This window comes from Aspergillus steynii (assembly GCF_002849105.1).
Source record: "Aspergillus steynii IBT 23096 chromosome Unknown P170scaffold_3, whole genome shotgun sequence".
In the NCBI taxonomy this organism is placed as follows: domain Eukaryota; kingdom Fungi; phylum Ascomycota; class Eurotiomycetes; order Eurotiales; family Aspergillaceae; genus Aspergillus; species Aspergillus steynii.
The window spans coordinates 3,681,205-3,699,281 of record NW_020194400.1 but is presented as its reverse complement, the minus strand read 5'-3'; the positions used below and the strand labels follow the sequence as shown (position 1 = coordinate 3,699,281).

The following is an 18,077-nucleotide window of genomic DNA, read 5'->3' as shown; positions in this document are numbered from 1 at the left end:
CTATTTGGTTAATTATATAAATCAATATGCAGCTGTCACCAATTATCCTTTGAAACAATCTTCGATGTTCAATTCTTAGCCGCAGCAACAGCCCTAACCTCCTCGTCCTTCGGAAGAATATCCGGCACCGGTCCGACAGGAGTGATTCCAAACGGATTGATCTGCTTATGACTCTTCGTATAATGCTTCTTGATGTGTTCGAACTGAGTCGTGTCCCGGAAGGCCGGCACGTCCCAGTACAGGGTTCTCAACCAGCGATGCAGCGCCGGGTACCCCGAGCGGATGTCCCGCAGATTGCACTTGAAGTGCTGCACGTAGACGGGGTCGAAGCGGACAATGGTTGTGAACAGCCGGATATCGATCTCGGTGATCGACGAGCCGAAGTAGAAGGGGTTGCCGGCGCGCTGGGACGCGGCCAAATGGGCCTCGATCCTGTCGAGCGAGGCGAACAGCGTGGTCACGGCCTTCTCGTAGGCTTCTTGCGTGGTCGCGAAACCGGACTTGTATACGCCGTTGTTGACCTCGTTGTAGGTCCAGTCGTTTGTGGCGTCGATCTCGGCGCGCAGGGCGCTGGGGAAGAGGTCGACGGCTTTGTATTGCGCGGGGAGGAGGTCGTCGAACTCGTAGTAGAGCATGCGGATGATCTCGGCGCTCTGTTGTTGGCGAGAGTTAGCGGTATGCGAATGGAATAGTGTCAGTAGACATACCTCGTTGCTCACGATGCGCTGGGTCTTCTTGTCGAAGAGGACGGGGACCGTGAATCGCCCCGTGTACTCCGGGTCATTGGAGAAGTAGATCTCGCGCAGATGCGTATACTGCGGATGCAAAGGATCCGGAACCGCGTTCTCGCCAGGCAAGCTCTCCTCCGGGGTTGCGAAGCGCCAACCTATCCAAGACATATTAGTTTCTCACTAACAACAGGGGATTCAAGCTAGAAGAGAGAGAAAGCCGAACCTTTCTCAGCCAAATGCCAATGCACCGACGTGAACGAGATGATGTCCTCCAGGCCCTTGAGCTTTCGCGTGATCAATGTTCGGTGGGCTGGGGTGTTTGATCATATTAGCTCTCCACTTCACGAAGCCTCCTGGAAGAGCAATAGAAACAAGAGATTAAGTTATACTCACCCCAGGGACAGGCGTACGAGACATAGAGATGGTAACGATCCTTCTCCGGGGGAAAGTCCGCGCCGGGCTCTCTGGAGATCCAGTTCCGGAAGACGGACTGCTGACGCTTGAATTCACCGGACTTGTCATTGGGATTGACCCAGTCGGTGATTTTGTGAGTGTTTCCGGTCTGAGATAGATCATTGAGAGTTAATATATAGTTGATCTATAGTAGGTAAAGCATGTAGGGCAGCTTACTGCCATCGTGCGCGGAGAGATCGATCGTGCGGAGATGCTGCTAGGGAACCCCGCGGTGGTGTTGAGGGGCAAGATGTGGCGGGAGGACTGCTGGAGACGGCGGAGGGCAAGAAACATGAGAGATGAGGGGCAGGAAGAAATCACCACGAGTATAAATAGCAGGAGGTATAGGCCTGGACTGGGCTGGCGGCGTCGCAGAGAAAAACGAGGTCCAATCAGGTGCGGGGAGCGATGACGTTGAGCGGATGGTGGCTGACAAAGCCTGCTTGGTCATTCTTACGAGGATCTTATCTAACTTCATGGAATGGGACAAAAACATCTAAGACTTTAATAATCTGGTAAAACGCACGTTATCTCTAGGCATGGCCCCGTTTCACATGGTCTCCTCCCTTACTCTACTTCCTCAGCTTAACCATCACATATGGAATCTCCACATCCTCCTCCGTCTGATCTTCGGCAGTCACCTCGAAGATGATGTTCCGCTGGTGCTCCGGCACAGGCTTTTTGCTGACGTGCTCCACCAATTTGCTCATCCTGTGCGAGCGAATGTTAGTCAATCAACAATTGGATAAGGGTCTGAAGGAGTGGGGGAAACGTACGGCAGCGGAAGGCGGTCCTTAACCTTCGACGGGGGATAGAAGCTCGCGTATAGCAAGCTCACTCCGGAGCTCACCATGCTGATTTCTAACCCAAGGTCGGAGAAATACTGAAGGAAGTCCTTGAGGGGGATGTCATCCACCTCAAAGCGATCCCAAAGCTGATCGATGGTCTTTTCACCATCCTTGCCCTGGTACTTGCCCTTGGGACTGGCAATGGGTTCACTGAAGCCAACGAACGGCAGCGCAAGGTTGACAAAGCCGTTCTTGTATTTCTCGATGTCATCCTGGCCGTCGATGATCTTGTACAGCTCCAAGGCAACCAGTCCAGTAACCAGCGCAGTCGTGGTGGCGATGGCAGGAATAATCTTGCCCGCAATGAACTTGGTCTTGTGGCGGTCGGCCTGAGGAATATCGTAGTTGTCGGCACGAAGGTTGCTGGCCGCAGTGATGAAGTCAATGTGATGGTTGGTATCGTCGTCCTTTTCGAACTCCACCGGGGTCAGGCGGAAGCCGGCAAGCGAGTTCGGCGCGGGCAGAGACTCGACCAGGCGCTGGATTTCCTTATTGTCATCGAAAGAGGATCCGGAAGCCTGGGCGTTCGGATCGGGATCATTCTCGTTGGCCTGGATCTTCACGCCAGATTTCGGAGAAAACTCGGGGATGATGATGTTGTCAACGACCTTGCGGTAGTACTCCTTGTCGGCACCGGGGTTTTTGATGCCGTAGTTGAAGGCATGGAGGTTTGCTCCGGCGATAACAAACCCGAGGTGAGTCGGGTTCGTAGCGTCAAACTTCAGGGGCGAAGGAGCACGCTTGGGTCCAGACCAGAAGGGCTGACCAGACGAGGTCTTCGAATCCCGAGGGAAGTTGTAAAGCAACTGCTGGATTGCGTTGTTGTACTGGGCCTCGAACTGGTTACGGGCCCAAACAATGCAGTCATCGAAGGTCAATGGCTTGTCAGCCACCAAGAATTCGTGCAGCTGATCCAGGGTTTGCTTCTCGTTGCCGGCCTGTTTGAGGGTCTGTTCGATGTAATTCGGCTGGGACAGGTACATGTTGACAGACTCGGGTGGTCCGACGAAGTATGTCTGGAAGAGGTCCCTGGCCCAAGCGATAGTGTGCTCGATCCGGTTGGGGAAACTCTTCAGCGTGCACATCGGGAATGTCTTCTCGGGGGGATCCTGCGAGCTCGAGTAGGATTCCGTGATATGCGGAAGGACCACCTGGGTGTTGCCTTTGGTACCGAGAGTGCCGCTCTCAAGGAGGGGCTTCCGGAAGAAAACACAACGGCGATCAACGTAGGTTCTCGCATCGACATTGTCCAGAGCGTTGGTCACTCCGTCGAGTCCTTCCCAGAAGTCCTCGTTGAAGATGTGCTCGGTATCGGGCCCAACTCGGTCCCGCAAGGTGACAATCTTGCCCTCCAATTCGGGGTTCATGGCCTGGACCGCAGCGGAGGCGCACTCACTCTTCAGTTTACCCACGTCTCTCGTGCGGAACAGAAACTGTCGGTTAAGATTGCTCTTCTCGATTTGATCCATGTCGGTGACATAGATCTTGCCCTTGGGACCAGTTCCAAGACCAATCATGGCCCAGTTTTTCAGGGTCTCACATCCAATAGCTCCGGCTCCAACAAGGAACTGGGTAACGTTGGAGATCTTCTCCTGGTATTCCTTACCAAAGACGGCAATTTGGCCGTCATAGCGGCTTCCCAAAGGCTTGCAGCTCTCCTCAGATCTAGTGATTGAGGCAGGAAGGGACTCCAGAGAGTCCAAGTAGAGCCATTGTTGGACAGGGCTGAATTTTCCAGAAACAGCCTTCAGAACCTCCTGTGCCGCAATGCCGCCAAAGAATGCCGCCAAGGGGTTCAAGTCACCACGAGCCTGGTAGCTGAGTTCCTTGATGATTTTCTCATCCAATTCGACCTTCTCTTCCTGGCTCGACGCCAAATCGTTGGAGAGTTTGAGAACCTCTTCAGCATCGGTCTCGTTGTGAGGACGAGGAAGCTGCCCATCGTGGGCCTGCGCGAACTTATGGAGTGCCTGAACACCAATATGCAACTGCTGTGGCCGATCAAACTTGGCAAAGTCCGAGATGACAAGCTCAGGCTTCTTAAGTTGCTCGTCGAGCGACTGGAAATCCACAAACTTGGGCATTTTGACCTGGGTATACAAGCCGCCTTCCTTGTACGTCCCGAGTCCGGCGACGTCACCAATAGAGAACGTGTAGGGGCCCTTGACGGTGATTTTCCGAGGGGCGGAGTTGTTCAAACCCTCCATACCCTTTACCTCGGTGAATGTCACAAAATCGCCATCCTCCAGGCCGTGTCGAGTCTCATCCAGGGCGGAGACCAGGCCAGTCTCATCAATGCTAGCCACGATGCCGCCGACGGCCTCCTCGCCCGTAGCGTCTCCGATGGTGAAGTTCTTGCCGAAGTCGTTGAAGAGGTAGCCGAATAGACCGAATGTGTCCGCGATGGTCAGGTAAATGCCGTTCTTGTGACAGAAGTCTGCAATAGCCAGCTGCTCTTTCAGGGGCGTGAGAGTAAGAACAATTGCCTGATAGCGCTTCAGCTGCTCAAAGTTGTTCACAATGCTGTCGCCCTCGTGAACCGTGACCGGAACGTATGAATTCAATTCCGCAACTTTCGGGGCCGTCACTTCGGCACGGGGTTTGCCGACATCTTGAGGTTGAAGGAAGAACTGGGAGGACAGGTCCGAAATGGCGACAGGAGCAGGATCGTACAATGTGAGGGACTTGACACCGGCGAGGGCAATGTTTTTGGCTGAGAAAAACAGTCAATGAGTGATGGCCGCGGAGCCGCAACAGCTTTGGTTGGTACTTACCGATTTCCACACCCAGACCCTTCAAGCCCACAACAAGAACATTGGATGATCCCATACGCTTCATAGCCTCATGACCAAGCACGTACCTTTATGAGGGGATTTATGAGTCAGTATAGCTCCCGAGCTTGAAAGATACTCGAGGATGACCTACAGCTGCCGGCTGTACAAGGACTCGTCGATCTCCCCCTGCTTGATCATCTCCACAGTTTCCTGGGGGTTATCCACCTGCATCGTGGAGTCCTGGAACATGTTAGAGCCCTCGGATTCGCCAAAGAGGACTTTGACATAGCAGATTAATCAACATACCGTCATGATCTTCTTCTCCGGTCGAGTTGCTGGTTTGTCCCCGGACGCTCTCCGCTTTCCCGGGTTCGCAGCGTCACGAACAGGGATTTCGGAAGGAATCGTGAAGACTGGTGCAACGAAAGCCTTGCCTCTAAGCAAGACTTTCCGACAGTGGGAGGATGGTGTCTACAACTGCCAGTGCAGACTGACTTCGAGGAGGGGTAGAAGCGGTCAAGGACCGGACGAGGCGGGGGAAGAGAATAAGGTACAGAGAAGCTCTCTGACGAGTAGATGCGTATATGATAGAAATGACAAGATTCACAGGCAATAACGATGTTAAAGCAAGATGGAGAGAGAGGCAAAGAAGGAACGAGAACCGGCCAACTGAATAATCGACCCGTCGGCGACGTAAGAGGGACAAGCTGTCGCGGCTGACTCAGCAACAGAGGCCGCTGATTGGCCATGGCCCCGCGGAATGGCCTCAGGCCGTCTGCCCACCGCCCGTGACCGCGAGCGTGACCGGCCGAGGAAGTCCGTCATGGCAACTCTTCGTCCAGCCGGTGAACTCCCCCAGCATGTCATGAAGGGATCCCGCACCATGCAATTCGTTGCTCATTCACCTCCTACTGGAAAAGGCAGCTAACCTTATCCCACTAACCCTCTGTAATTGCCTCTCCCTGCTGCAGGTACCGATCTCGACTTCGTTCTCAACCTCGACCCGCGACGCGCTCCAGCCCTCGAATCTACATGGAAGCAACGATTCAGCTCTCGGTCAGCTTATATGTGTCGGTACGAGATTCTTGGTCGCGGGCTATTATACTGGCAGCGTAAGAAATCCAGAGTGGACATAGATCTTTCATCTAGGTTAGTCCTGAATACAAGAACCGCAATTATTCGCCGTGGTTATTGTGCTGTGCCTGACTTTCCGCGTAGAGAGCTATCGCCAGAATGCTCCACGAGGTCCTCCTCTCCCTATCCGGCCAACCGTCGCCGCTATTCAACCTCTCCACCGAAGAAGGCCTCGTCGCTGAAGATGCTTTTCCCCTCTTGTCTCCTCCCGAGAAAGCACTCCTCACCCCCCTTGCCCGTCTGAGCCGACTGCATGCTCGTCTGCGCACCCACACGGCTCGAATTTCGTCCTCCCATGAATCCGTGATCTGTCGGGCCGTATCGACGGCAATTAGCACGCAGCACCTTGGCGAATTCCAGAAGAAGATCATCGAGGTCGAAAAAGCAATACTGGTTGAGGATAGTCGATATGTTGGCGGGTACGGAATTGTGCCGTTATCAACCATTGTGGGAGAGTTTTCGCCATGGACGCGGCGACTGGAATGGTTGTGGGAGGTGGCTAGATTCATCCTACCCGAGGAAAGTCATGATAGCTGCACCGGTGCATCGTTGATTGACTTCCTTCGCGCAGAATCGCAGACCGGATATGCTGACATTGAAGAAATGGCATTGCACTTGGTCAGTGCGGCGGAGACTGCTTGGATGAGGCAGCTGTCGACATGGCTGCTCTATGGGAATTTTCCTGTGTTGGGAAAAAGTGATTTCTTCATACAAGACGAGAGTGCAAATTCTGGAAATCACTCTGCCACGTCGAATTTCATTCTACATACTAAGCTGTTACCAAAGTTTGTTTCACCACAGACGGCGTCGTCCATCTTGTTCATTGGGAAAACCTTGAATCTCATTAGAGCAAAGCGAAGTACTTCGACCGCGGGGTTTTCAAGCGGTCTTTCAACGGCACCGGTCACTCTCCATGGTGATCATATCGAGCATCTTGCCACCCTCGAATCCCCCATATCAACCTTGAAGCTATCCACAGCGATAAATTCGATCCGCTTGTCGTTGGCGCAGAGCACGTTCTCCAAGCTTCTGCCTCTTCCGAAAATCCTCGAAGTTTTATCCGTGCTGCATGATTTCCTGTTGCTAAGACGTGGTGAATTTGCGACGGCTTTAGTATCGCATGCTGATAGCCGGCTACAAGAGAGGCGTCGAAAACCAGAAGCCCCAGGTCCCAGAGACAAATCTGCTGGGGTTCTTCGAGGGCTCGCCGTTAAAGAGGGTGACGTTGCAGCCGCATTAGCACAAACCTGGATCGAGCTGTATTCTTTGCAGAATGAGGAGGATCCTCAGGATGACGAACTTGACCTTGCCAGGGATCTTCTGCGGCTGTCAATCAAGGACTCAAAGGAAAATCAGAAGCCAGTTGATGATAAGGTCGAACTTGGTCAAGTTACGGACATCTCCAATATCGCTTTCGATGATCTTCTTTTCCCAACCCCGACATCACTTTCCGTACAAGTCCGCCCGCCCCTTGACTTGTTTCTTTCCACTTCCGACATCTTTTCTTACTCTAAGATCCATTCCTACCTGCTGGGTATCCGGCGTGCTCAAATACATCTCGGCGACTTATGGAAGCACACGTCCTTGCGTAAGAGCTATCCATCGCCATGGGGCCCACCCCGAAGCAGTACGCCTTTTGGACAAAACAAACTCAAGATGGGGCGGCAGAGAGACAACGCAAGAATTCACCAGATGAGACCCATCTGGGCAACGAGCAGTGCCTCGCTTTTTGTGTTGTCTGAGATAGGAAGCTTTTTCCAGGGCGAAGTTATCAACGGCTCCTGGCAACACTTCCGAGAGTGGATCGATGGGCGTCCGGCTTCGGCTGCTTCGTCAATGGGTTCCCGACCGCAGACTGCGGCGTCCTCGAAGACACAAGAGCCTGGCTTCGAAAGTTTTGGTCAAACTGTAACCCAGCGACATGATCCCGAAACATTGACCATTGCACATCGTGGGTATCTTTTCTCTCTCGTCCAATCGCTATTCTTGACGGATGTTCCTTTCACCAAGGCTCTACGGGCCTTGCTTACAAGTGTCGATCATTTCATCGCCCTGGTGGTGCGCCTCGAGGGCATTCAACGGAACATGGATCTCGAGACGGATGAAGGCGTGGTGGATGCACTGGTAGACTATGCCGGGGAAGAGAGAGAAGTCTGGCAGTCGTTGAGTGCTGCGCGCCGTCAAGTGGAGGCGGGCATCAAGAACGTCGTAGCCGGGCTCAGGGACATTGACGACAATCGGTCAGGAGAGGGACGGAAGATGTTCGATGCAGCTAGACCGCAACCTGGACTTTGGGCAGCTCCTCTGAGCGGCACGCGCGCTGAACCTGCCATCAGCCATTACGTGCCACGGAAGGCTGCCGGTGTTGATCGACTGCTGATGAAACTGGACTTCGGGAACGCCAATGGGAGCATCGGCCCTACAGCCGTGGCAGGTGGATTCAACTAGGATCCATGACGGCCCGAGCGGTGGTGTGAAGGTGCAGTGACGAATGTAATGGCAAAGTTAATGTATGATTAGCAGGGAGCATCTCATAACTACGGCGTACGCATAGAATGGAAGAGGGTCAGGTGTCAGGTGTCAGGTGTCACACTAGCCCTGATCCAGCTAGTCCAAGCAAACAAGCAAACATTCCATTTTCCTCCAAAGACCGCGCGTCTCGACTTGGAGAGAGTTTCCTGCTGCTCTGAAACCATCCTTGGACTTTCCCACGGTCGCGGAAATTACTTCCACTCGATGGATATCCCCTTTGATGGATTGTCACCCAGAGCTCCTCCATCACCTGGAAAGAATCCCCACCCCATAGATTGACATGCTACGCTGTTCGTGCATGGCGGCTTTTGCAAACGACGAGGACCGTGGGATGGCCAATCGGTCACCGTGATGACGAGTAAAATGGTTGGGGAGCCAGGGACATCTCATCAACCGCCAAATTATCTGCTGTTCATCGGCTTATGGGCTTACTCGGCTGCCGGTCCGCAGCTCCCATGCAGGAATACCAACAGATTGCTCGTCGGAGATTAAGCAAAAGCAAAAAAGATAAAACTCTGAAGACGCACATGATTCAGGGTCCAGTCTTGTCACGGTTGCCTGTTTGGGTAACCCGAGAGGATCTCCACCCGAAAGGATAGTTTCATTTGCCTGCGGATCTCGTCCATTCTGCTATCGGCTCTGGTTTGTCGGTCCTGCATTCCTTTCGGTCTGGATTTTTTTCCCTTTTTATTTTTATCTTTTACTTTGACTTTTTATGCTTCTTTTTTTATCTTTCGATCCGAGTGTCGCTCCCCCTTTGGTCCCGGCATTGCGGCCATGAATAAAATTAGGGCTGAATATTCCGCCGCTGTTCCGCTGCTCTGTCCGGAGATACTGTTTGGTGCAAGGGGGTCAAGGGGAGAAGGATCCCCAGATTCACGGAGACGGGGATGAAGGGAAGAGCAATTGATTGGCTTAGCGGATCTTGAGGCATATTCCCTGACCCATATGGCATGCTACGAGCCTATCTGCCTATCCTCCTATCGGCTCGCCCATGGAATCCTCGGGATGTCATTTTTCGGAAGCTAACTACGACGGAGTAGACGACACTGGCCAAGTGGCAAAAGTACGGTTCTTTTTGTGGGGAAAGGGGGTCAATTCCCAAGAGACAGCTGTAAGGAAGGCCGATCTTCCCTCCGCCCCGAAGGACAAGGTGTCTAAGGGGAACAAAGGGGAAACGAGAAAAAAACGAAAAAAAGAAAAAAGACCAAGACAAGAGACCGGACGAGACATCCTCACCTCACCTGGAAATCATTCAAGCCACCGACATTCACGATTACATATACTATTGCTTGGGGACATCTCCTGTGCCTTTCCTGGACGCTATTTGCTATAATAAGATCGGGCGCGGGGAAACGGTTTGGAGCATGGAGCAAAGAGAAAATCTAGAAGGATGGGTGACCTCCCGAAGATTGGGTCCCGACTGCAAGGATCAACCAAGATTAGCCTGTCGAGAACGCGAAACGCAGCAGCATCTTCCTGCAGGATTGTTCCACAGGAGCGTTCCATCCTGCGAGGGCGGATTACACCACCACTCACGATGCCGAGACGGTAATTGGATGGAGCGCATTCCCCAGCACTTCCGAAGCATACGTCCTCCCAGGTGCATTGCCCTAGCCGAGTGGAACAGACTCCCAATTCAATCACATTCCTCACAACGAACCGAAAAGAGGAGCCCAATTCGATTGAGATACCAGAATCAAATGAAGTGCGGACGATAGTCTGGCCACGCCGGTGTCCTTTTTTTTCTTTGTTTTTTCTCTTTCTTTTTTCCCTTGCCCCCCTTGACCGCTACTATCGTCGGGGACACGTTCCGCAAATCTGAATCTGACCCAGCGTCTCGGCCTCCCCATACTCGGGAATCCCGTTTCGGTGGGGCATTCCACGAATGAATGATCGCCATCCCTCGATCAAATGACCAAGGTCGTTTACCGTTCTCAGCGGTTCTGCTACCACGGAAGGTCACGATGGCTTCATGGACCCAATTCTCCCTGCCATTGCAGAGCGCTTTGTGTCCAATGCCCTTCCGTGGCTGTCTTACCCCCTCCCCCGGTGGCAAGCTTTTTATGGGGCATAGCTTGATGCATGAGCTAGCCCCATGCCCCCATGTACCGTAGATGCTCCCGGGCGATGAATTGGTCTGGGTCGTTGAAATCACCGCCAGAGCAGGCAGCTCTGGATCCCGATGGCGGACCCATCGAGGCAATCACGCGGTCATTCTGATTTTTCCATTGCTATGCTTGTTTCGGCTCCTTCGTACAACGACCGATGTTCGCTTTCGGCCGGCTAATTTGGCTTTGCCCTGGTCTGGCTCCTCCCAGATCTATAAACCCCAGCTCCTCCGACGTGAGGCCAATCTTCTCTGGTCAATTCATATCGTGGTCTTTCATCCTTCTTCTTTTTGCGTGTCTAGACAATTTTGCTTGATTCTTTTCGGCTGTCCGACTCTTCACGACTTATCTCCTTAATACCTAATTTCCTTAATATCTTCTTCTCTTCTTCACAGCCATGTCTTCTACTTTGTCTCGATCGCTGTTCCAAACAGCTCGATCATTCAAATCCGCTTCTACGCTTCCTCTCTCGCGGGTAGCGTATTCTAGCACACATAGCGCAAACCACATTCAGACGCGGATGCCCCCGCTACGGGAAGGAGCCAAGGCTGGACCTCGATTCAAGGAGTTCGATTTGCAAGACCGTGTCTATGCTATCACTGGTGGTGGCCGAGGACTTGGGCTTGCTATGGGAGAAGCCCTGATGGAAGCGGGTGCCAAAGGTACATACTTCTAACCCTCCGTTGGCATCCATCGGACTTGAAAGCTAACCTTGTGTTGAATGCAGTACACTGTTTGGACCGTCTGGACAACCCGCACCCTGACTTCCTGAAAGCGAAAGAGCACGCCGAGAGCGAATACGGCGGCAGCATTGAATATCACCAGATTGACGTCCGTAACGACGCCGAGGTCAACAGTGCCTTTGCCGAGATTGCCGGCCAGCACAAACGCTTGGACGGCCTGATCGCCGCCGCCGGCATCAATCACCTGCAGAGCGCCCTGGAGCACTCGCAGGTGGCCATGAATGAAGTTATGCAGATCAATTACAACGGTGTTTTCAACTCCGCCACTGCCGCTGCGCGGCAAATGTTCAACTACCAGCAGAAGGGCTCCATCGTGCTGATTGCGAGCATGAGCGGACTGATTGCCAACAAGGGCATGACCTCGCCCGTCTACAACTCCTCCAAGGCCGCTGTGGTCCAGCTGTCTCGCAGCTTGGCCATGGAATGGGGCCGACACGGTATTCGTGTCAACAACATTTGCCCCGGTCACATCATCACGCCCATGGTCGAGCAGGTGTTCCAGCAGAACCCGGCCGCTCGTGCCGTCTGGGAAGCCGAGAACATGCTCGGTCGTCTTGCCTATCCCGAGGAATTCCGAGGCGCTGCTCTCTTTGCCATGAGCGATGCTAGCAGCTTCATGACCGGAAGCACCCTGGTCATTGACGGAGGACACACGGCGTGGTAAACATTTCGATCAGAAGCACAGAGCCCCTGAGAACCTGGACCCTCGGAAGGAAATAATTCGAAAGACCTGGATTTACGGATAGACAACGGAAAATGGGATAAGAAATCAAAAACAATCGCAATGGAGTTTGTATAGTCCGCACGGAATAGTTGGCGCACACCCGATGATATTTTTTGCATAGTCGAATTGGCTGGAACGAAGCGGAACCAATTGAAAGAGAAACACATCAATTCCCGCCTTCTTTTACTCGATGTATATCATATCTACTTTATTTCCTCGACACTTCGATTCATTTTTTGCCTTTCAGCTGGAGTGCTCGCCCCAAGCATGAACTGTAGGAGTTTGCCATCGAGGCACAGTCCCGACGACAAATGTACCGGGACGCCCTGCGTGGAAGCTACCGTATACTTGAAACAATTGCCTAGGTTATCAAGAACCTACAAGGTCTGTCCGTTGGCCCTATACACCCCCACAGCACCTTCCGTCAGGACATGGCGGTCGAGTTCTCCCTTCACTCTCCCAAGAAACTCCGCCACCTGCTCATCCCTCCAATAGGCCTCATTATAACTCAACCTGACAGCCAACCGGCCCCGGAACGTCTGCACAACCAGATACATCATCGCCGTCATGGGGATGAGCGTTATCCATGCCTCCTCGACCTGCAACGACCCGCTCGATCGGCCGAACAGGAGGGAAAGATCGCCGATAAAGCTGGCGAAGAAAGGCGGTTCCTTCTCCAACCAGGCGGGCAGGAACTTGCGCAGGCAAGGCACCGATGCCTCCAGAATCCGATCTTTGCTCTGCGCAAGACTGCGATACTCCACCTTCAACGCCTGCGCCGTCTCCCAGTAGTCCCCGACCCGGACCTGATAAGGCCACATGCTAGCCCGCGGCGCAAACGCCCTCGCCCCGATCGCGTCCGGAAGTGACGGGTCGCAGCGATCGCGCAGGTTGAAACCCGTGAGCGAGGTGTGTGTGTCCTGCGGCGGAGAATCTGCTCTCGTCATGGCCTTGCAAGCTTTCAGGAGCGCCGTGTGCACGAGCGCGGTCAGGCCGAGTCCCGTCTGTCGGCCACGCTGCAGGATCGTGGCGGTTCCTGTCTCCGAGAAGGCAAGAACCTGGAGTCGCCCGGGTTTCGGGGACAACGTCTCCCCGGAAGTAGGGATGTGCATCTCCCGGCTGCTGAGGCGGGTGTCTTCTGTGGTGACGGAGGGGACCTGAATCCTGGCAGCCTCGATGGCACCGGGGGGAAGGTTGCGAATCTCGTCGCCGAACGCCCCGGCCTCCAATTCCCGTGGAGTGGTCAGCTCGGATAGAAAGTCTTTCAGCAGAATCCCGGTTGCCGTGCCATCCGCGTGAATATGGGGACAGCGCAGTACGAAGCGCCCTTCGCCCTGGAAGTAGTACAGGACCGGGCGATCGGACGCTGGGACGCGCCCGTAGTCGTGCCCACGGGCAGGGTGGTGAAAACAGCCCGAGTCAACAATGAAGCTCTGCTCGAGCCATTCCTCGACTTCACGCCGACTGATAGGAGACTGGTACACGTACTGCTGCTGCTTCTCGTCATACTCGGCGGCGATCATCGGGTGGAGATGGCGCATCTGCTCCCAGGCGCGCCGGGCATGTTGAAGAAGCATGCCGTTGCTCATCGACGTGCGGATTCGAATACTGGTGACTATGTCCTGTGTGCGGAACCCAGGATGAAGCGGATTGATGTACACACTGCTCAGAAGGGTCTCCAGCGCATCCAGCGGTCGAACGTACCGAGTTTCATCGACTTGCAGCCAGCTTGAGGGTGGGCGTGAACTGGTCATCGTGGTCCGACTGAGAGTCATCCTCGTCTGGGATACACGGTCTGCTGTTTCGAGGCTCGTTTAATCCAGATATGTCTTGGTGATATGCAGAATTTCGTGGTCCCAGGCTGGCCTAGGTAGATGCCGGGGAAACATACAAGCTGGACTGAACCCGTGGTTAGCGACATGGTGATGTTCAGTCTCTCCCTTGCGTGCGCTTTGTGATACATCACCATCAGAGACGCTCGTTGACATCACAGAAAGACATCAACTAGTTCTGAAGCAAGGGATAGACGCGCAGCTCCATCGATCAGTTGACATGGAGTTTCCAGACGAGAGAGGCCGAGAGGTTTATCAGTCAGACGGTCACTTTTACTGTATCACCGGTGTCCTTGTCTTTCCGTGATCGCCAAAGATGAATGTATTCGACAGACCTAGTCTCTGTATTTATTTATCCATTTCTGATATCTTCCGTTGGAAACTTTGAGCATGGGATTTTCAATAACCAACCACGATGTGATATCCAATATTGGAACCAGATTGAGAACCAAGTGATAAGCGCCAAAAGAAAAGTAGAATCTATAGAATATAAGTAAATTTCTCCTCCACATTATACCTTAAAGTAACACCCCTTCGACTCGCACGATCACCCATCAGCACCTCACTCTCCTCAGCAGCAGCAGTACCTCCACCACCCTGCATTTCAAACGTATCTTCCTGGCCGTTCCGCTCCCCCGTGCGATTTGCCCGCTGCAAGAGCACCCGCAGCGCAAACGCCAAGACAGCCACCACAAGCATGAAGAACGAGCAGGTGGCCATGCCGCGCACGTACCACGGCCTATCACTGGCAGGGTACAGCCGTGTGCCGAGGAGGGGACCGCACTGACCAATCACGTTGAGGATGGCGATGCTGGCGCCCTTGCCCTCCTTGGCGACGCGGTTGTCCATCGTCCAGGTCATGATCAGCGTGATGGCGGAGAAGAAGCCCGACGTGGCGGGGTAGACGCAGATGTAGCGGATGAGGATGTGGGCGGTGGTGGGGAGGTGCGCGTGGAAATGGCCGGTGAGCGCAATGATGAGGTAGGAGGCGGAGGAGATCACGGCGTGTGCGATCAGGTAGGGGCTGCGCGAGCGGTTGCGGTCGGAGATCCAGGCGGTGACCAGCACCGCGATGAAGGCTAGGAGATAGGGAGGGGCGGAGAGGGCTTGCGATGTGAGGGAGGAATAGCCCATGCTGCAATTGTGGAAGGTTGGTTAGCAGGGATGGAACTCAATGTGAGGAACGTCACGTACTCTTCTATGATTGTAGGAAGGAACACAGGCATTGAACTGAAGGCTACATTGCAGCTGAAGAACATGAACTATACGGCGGGTGAGACTTTGTTAGCATGAAGTTCAGGTCATAAGGGAGAAGAAGAGAGCGCCTCGATGGAACACTAACAGCTGCGATATAAGATTTCGGATCGGCTAGAGTCTTTCCCACTTCCTTCCAGTTGAATTTGCCTTGACGCGGTCCATGAAAGTCCGCTTTGCCCTCGCCCATTCGCAATTTTGCCACGGTTCTCTGACGCGGATCAAGGAACCTAGCGCTTCCCGGAGAATCGGGGATCAGTAACCAGGCGAAAACGGCAACAATGACGCTCGGGAATCCCTCGACCAAAAATAGAGTGCGCCAGGGAGCAATCGGACCATCACTGCTCAGCTTGACTATCAGCCAAGCTAGACTACTCGCGAATGATGAAGCCAAGGGAGCCGCGGAAATAAAGAGGCCGTTTCGAAACGCAAGCTCTTCGCGTTTGTAGAAAAGCGATAGATAGAACGGCACACCAGGCCCAAATGCCGCTTCTGTGATTCCAAAAAGAGCTCTCAAGAAAACCAGGACGCCAAATGAAGTAGCCAGAGATTGGAAGGTTGCAACAAGGCCCCATCCACATACGCAGAGTGCGATGTAGATGTGGGGTGGCACGAGGCGGTACATAAGTGTCATCCATTCGAACAGGATATAGGTGATGTAAAATGAGGTAAGAAGCCACTCATATTGAGAGGAAGAGAGCTTTAGATCTTCCATAAGACCTGCAATCTTTGCATTTCCAATATCTGATACTAGAGTTAGATACCCCATCTTCACGGATATGCAAGGGACAAGGAGGGGAAGCTGCCGCTTAGGCTGGCGGGCTGGCAGGCAACGTACTAGATCGATCCAAAAACGAGAGCATGTAAAGCAACGCTAGAAACGGCACAAGCTTGCGATCAAATTTCTTCACGACCTCCCTCTCCTCGATCATCGTGTATTTTGGAAGACCGGGTTGGTTGGACCCACGCCGCGCATCGCTATAAGACTCGTAGCCCTCGTCGCTACCAGCATCGGAAAAACGGTCCTCATCAGTATCAAGATCCGTCTGGAGCTTCAGCGAGCCAGGTGGTGGACGACCTGCGCTGGATGGGACATGTTCTTCTTCCGATCCATCAGACACCGGCGTATATTGAGCGCTGGACGATCCGTTGCTGGAGGTGGAAAATGCGGCCTCGGTCGGCTGGGGCCGCAAAGAGGTCATTTTAGAATAGAGGGATAGCGGGTTATTTCTAGATGTCCATGTCTGGTTGAAAGTGAATGAATGACAGTAGACCCATAGAGCAAGTCTCTGCGCATCGGCACAGGAAGCAGTGAAGAATGACGGTGATAAACAGACTGCTCCATGCATCCCCGATAGGGAGCACGTGACTGTCTGCACGTGGCGGGCGTCAGGGGCGTGATTTGCCAAGCATCACGGGGTCTGCACTACATCCAAGTGACGGCGTGGCACGCAAAATGTCCAGTACAATCATTCCATTCAGATCCTAATGACACATTACAGTATATGAAAAAGAGATCCCCTACCCAAGGGAGCTTCAAGTAGCCGGTTCCTTGTATCTCTTGTATCCTAGTCACGGCCTACCACCCACCCTGCCCAAATCCAGACATCCTGAACAATAATACATTGGAACCTATGGCTAATGTCCTGAAGGACGATATGAGTCAACTGCTCGACGGGATCTCTTGTGTGTGTGCTTGTTCTCATCATCGAAGTGGCGCTTTCGGCCTCCGCAGAGCTCTGCTGCCTTATCTCTGGCGATTGCGAAGATCTTCTGCAGGTCTGAAACAGCGTCATGGTTCATCATCGCGTTTTGGCGGAAGTACAGAAGTGCATTTTCGGCTGTATCTCGAAGGAACCGAATGGTGGTTGTGGAAGCAAAGCCATCGGTTTGTAAAGCCTCGAAATAGTCGCGTCTAGCTTCATAAAAAACTCCCAGTATTCTTTCGGTCTGGTCACGCACCCCCTGGCTGTGGGAGGTGTTGCTCCGCCTCGGAACGCTCTTTACCTCGCGGTTGTAGGGTTCGAGCTGACGTTCATTGGGATCGGTGTTTTCAGAAGAATGCAGTCTACGGTCGCTTGAGTTCTGCCGGGGCTGTTGGTTGCGAGGGAGACGATTTTCTGGGACAGCGAAAGACTCAGTCTCCGAGGCGCGGGCTCTCGTTAGGGGGTGGGCCAGAAGAAGGCTTTTACGAACCTCTGTTCAAAATAGCCTGTAGCTCAACATGCTGGGAAAGGATGTTCTTGCTCTGCGATGCTGGAGAAATCGGGACGATCCCGAGAAATTCGGTCACGTAAAGCTCAAGAGCTCCGATATCTCCTGGATCTTTTCCGTGTCGGGTGAGGACCAGCAAGGCTTTGTCATACATGGTGATTTGATCATCTTCGGGGGCTTGAGAGCGGCATCTGATCAGCGCGATCTGACGACGGACGGCTTGGATGAGGAGGGTCGACTCGTCTTCGTTCTGGAGAATGTGCCGCAGGGCCTCACCAGGCTCGGAAATCTTGGTGTACTTGCGCACGAGATCGTCTACTTTACTCTCAAAATGCTTCTTGGAATGATGGCAGATGCGTGTTGAGGACATGACTGCAATGAAGCACCCTTGCTTTGCAAATGGAGACTCGACTGGAGGATAGAAGATGTGGGATGTAAAAGATAGGGGAAAGAGGAGGAATAGGACGAGGAAGAGGAGGGAGGAGGGTGTAGAAAATGGTGGAAAGGAATAAAGGTAACTTCCAGAAGTGAGCTTGGTGTTGGTACGCCGAGTAGAAGTGAAAGGGGGAAGACAAACAAACAGACCGCAAGAGGAGATCAGGTTCAAAGTGAATGAAACAAACCTCCAGCATGGTAATTATCACACCGAGAGTTTGCACATAAGGTAGATATAAACACATCGGTAGTTATCGAACGGTTTGCTATAAACTGAGACCTGCATTGAAAG

General features: G+C 53.2%; 6 protein-coding genes across 6 annotated transcripts; 2 read left to right on the top strand and 4 right to left on the bottom strand.

Moving 5' to 3' along the window:
• Positions 1–68: 68 nt before the first annotated feature.
• P170DRAFT_446236 (ubiquitin-activating enzyme E1) lies at positions 69–5,118 on the bottom strand (the record flags this gene model as incomplete). Its single annotated transcript, XM_024850779.1, has 12 exons — positions 69–653; positions 708–886; positions 955–1,041; positions 1,125–1,329; positions 1,411–1,534; positions 1,761–1,895; positions 1,961–4,482; positions 4,513–4,518; positions 4,552–4,745; positions 4,807–4,892; positions 4,958–5,046; positions 5,113–5,118. 12 exons carry the CDS (start codon positions 5,116–5,118, stop codon positions 69–71), a joined length of 4,218 nt encoding a protein of 1,405 aa, XP_024706394.1.
• A 532-nt stretch (positions 5,119–5,650) lies between these two features.
• P170DRAFT_406658 (putative gamma-tubulin complex component GCP4) lies at positions 5,651–8,531 on the top strand. The gene is made up of 2 exons (XM_024846642.1): positions 5,651–5,955; positions 6,025–8,531. Exon 2 carries the CDS (start codon positions 6,040–6,042, stop codon positions 8,386–8,388), a length of 2,349 nt encoding a protein of 782 aa, XP_024706393.1. The 5' UTR covers positions 5,651–5,955; positions 6,025–6,039; the 3' UTR covers positions 8,389–8,531.
• A 2,449-nt stretch (positions 8,532–10,980) lies between these two features.
• On the top strand, positions 10,981–11,990 carry P170DRAFT_356231 (putative short chain dehydrogenase/oxidoreductase; the record flags this gene model as incomplete). The annotated part of the gene is made up of 2 exons (XM_024844133.1): positions 10,981–11,245; positions 11,311–11,990. The coding sequence occupies 2 exons, from the start codon at positions 10,981–10,983 to the stop codon at positions 11,988–11,990; spliced, it is 945 nt and encodes a 314-aa protein (XP_024706392.1).
• Positions 11,991–12,427: 437 nt separating this feature from the next.
• On the bottom strand, positions 12,428–13,804 carry P170DRAFT_474636 (uncharacterized protein; the record flags this gene model as incomplete). Its single annotated transcript, XM_024853165.1, has 1 exon — positions 12,428–13,804. The coding sequence occupies one exon, from the start codon at positions 13,802–13,804 to the stop codon at positions 12,428–12,430; it is 1,377 nt and encodes a 458-aa protein (XP_024706391.1).
• Positions 13,805–14,093: 289 nt separating this feature from the next.
• On the bottom strand, positions 14,094–16,440 carry P170DRAFT_159906 (putative MFS transporter). The gene is made up of 4 exons (XM_024842561.1): positions 15,975–16,440; positions 15,225–15,880; positions 15,077–15,144; positions 14,094–15,017 (listed from the first exon to the last, which is right to left on the bottom strand). The coding sequence occupies exons 1-4, from the start codon at positions 16,336–16,338 to the stop codon at positions 14,363–14,365; spliced, it is 1,743 nt and encodes a 580-aa protein (XP_024706390.1). The 5' UTR covers positions 16,339–16,440; the 3' UTR covers positions 14,094–14,362.
• A 334-nt stretch (positions 16,441–16,774) lies between these two features.
• On the bottom strand, positions 16,775–17,720 carry P170DRAFT_355635 (uncharacterized protein; the record flags this gene model as incomplete). Its single annotated transcript, XM_024844102.1, has 2 exons — positions 16,775–17,294; positions 17,329–17,720. 2 exons carry the CDS (start codon positions 17,718–17,720, stop codon positions 16,775–16,777), a joined length of 912 nt encoding a protein of 303 aa, XP_024706389.1.
• Positions 17,721–18,077: the final 357 nt, after the last annotated feature.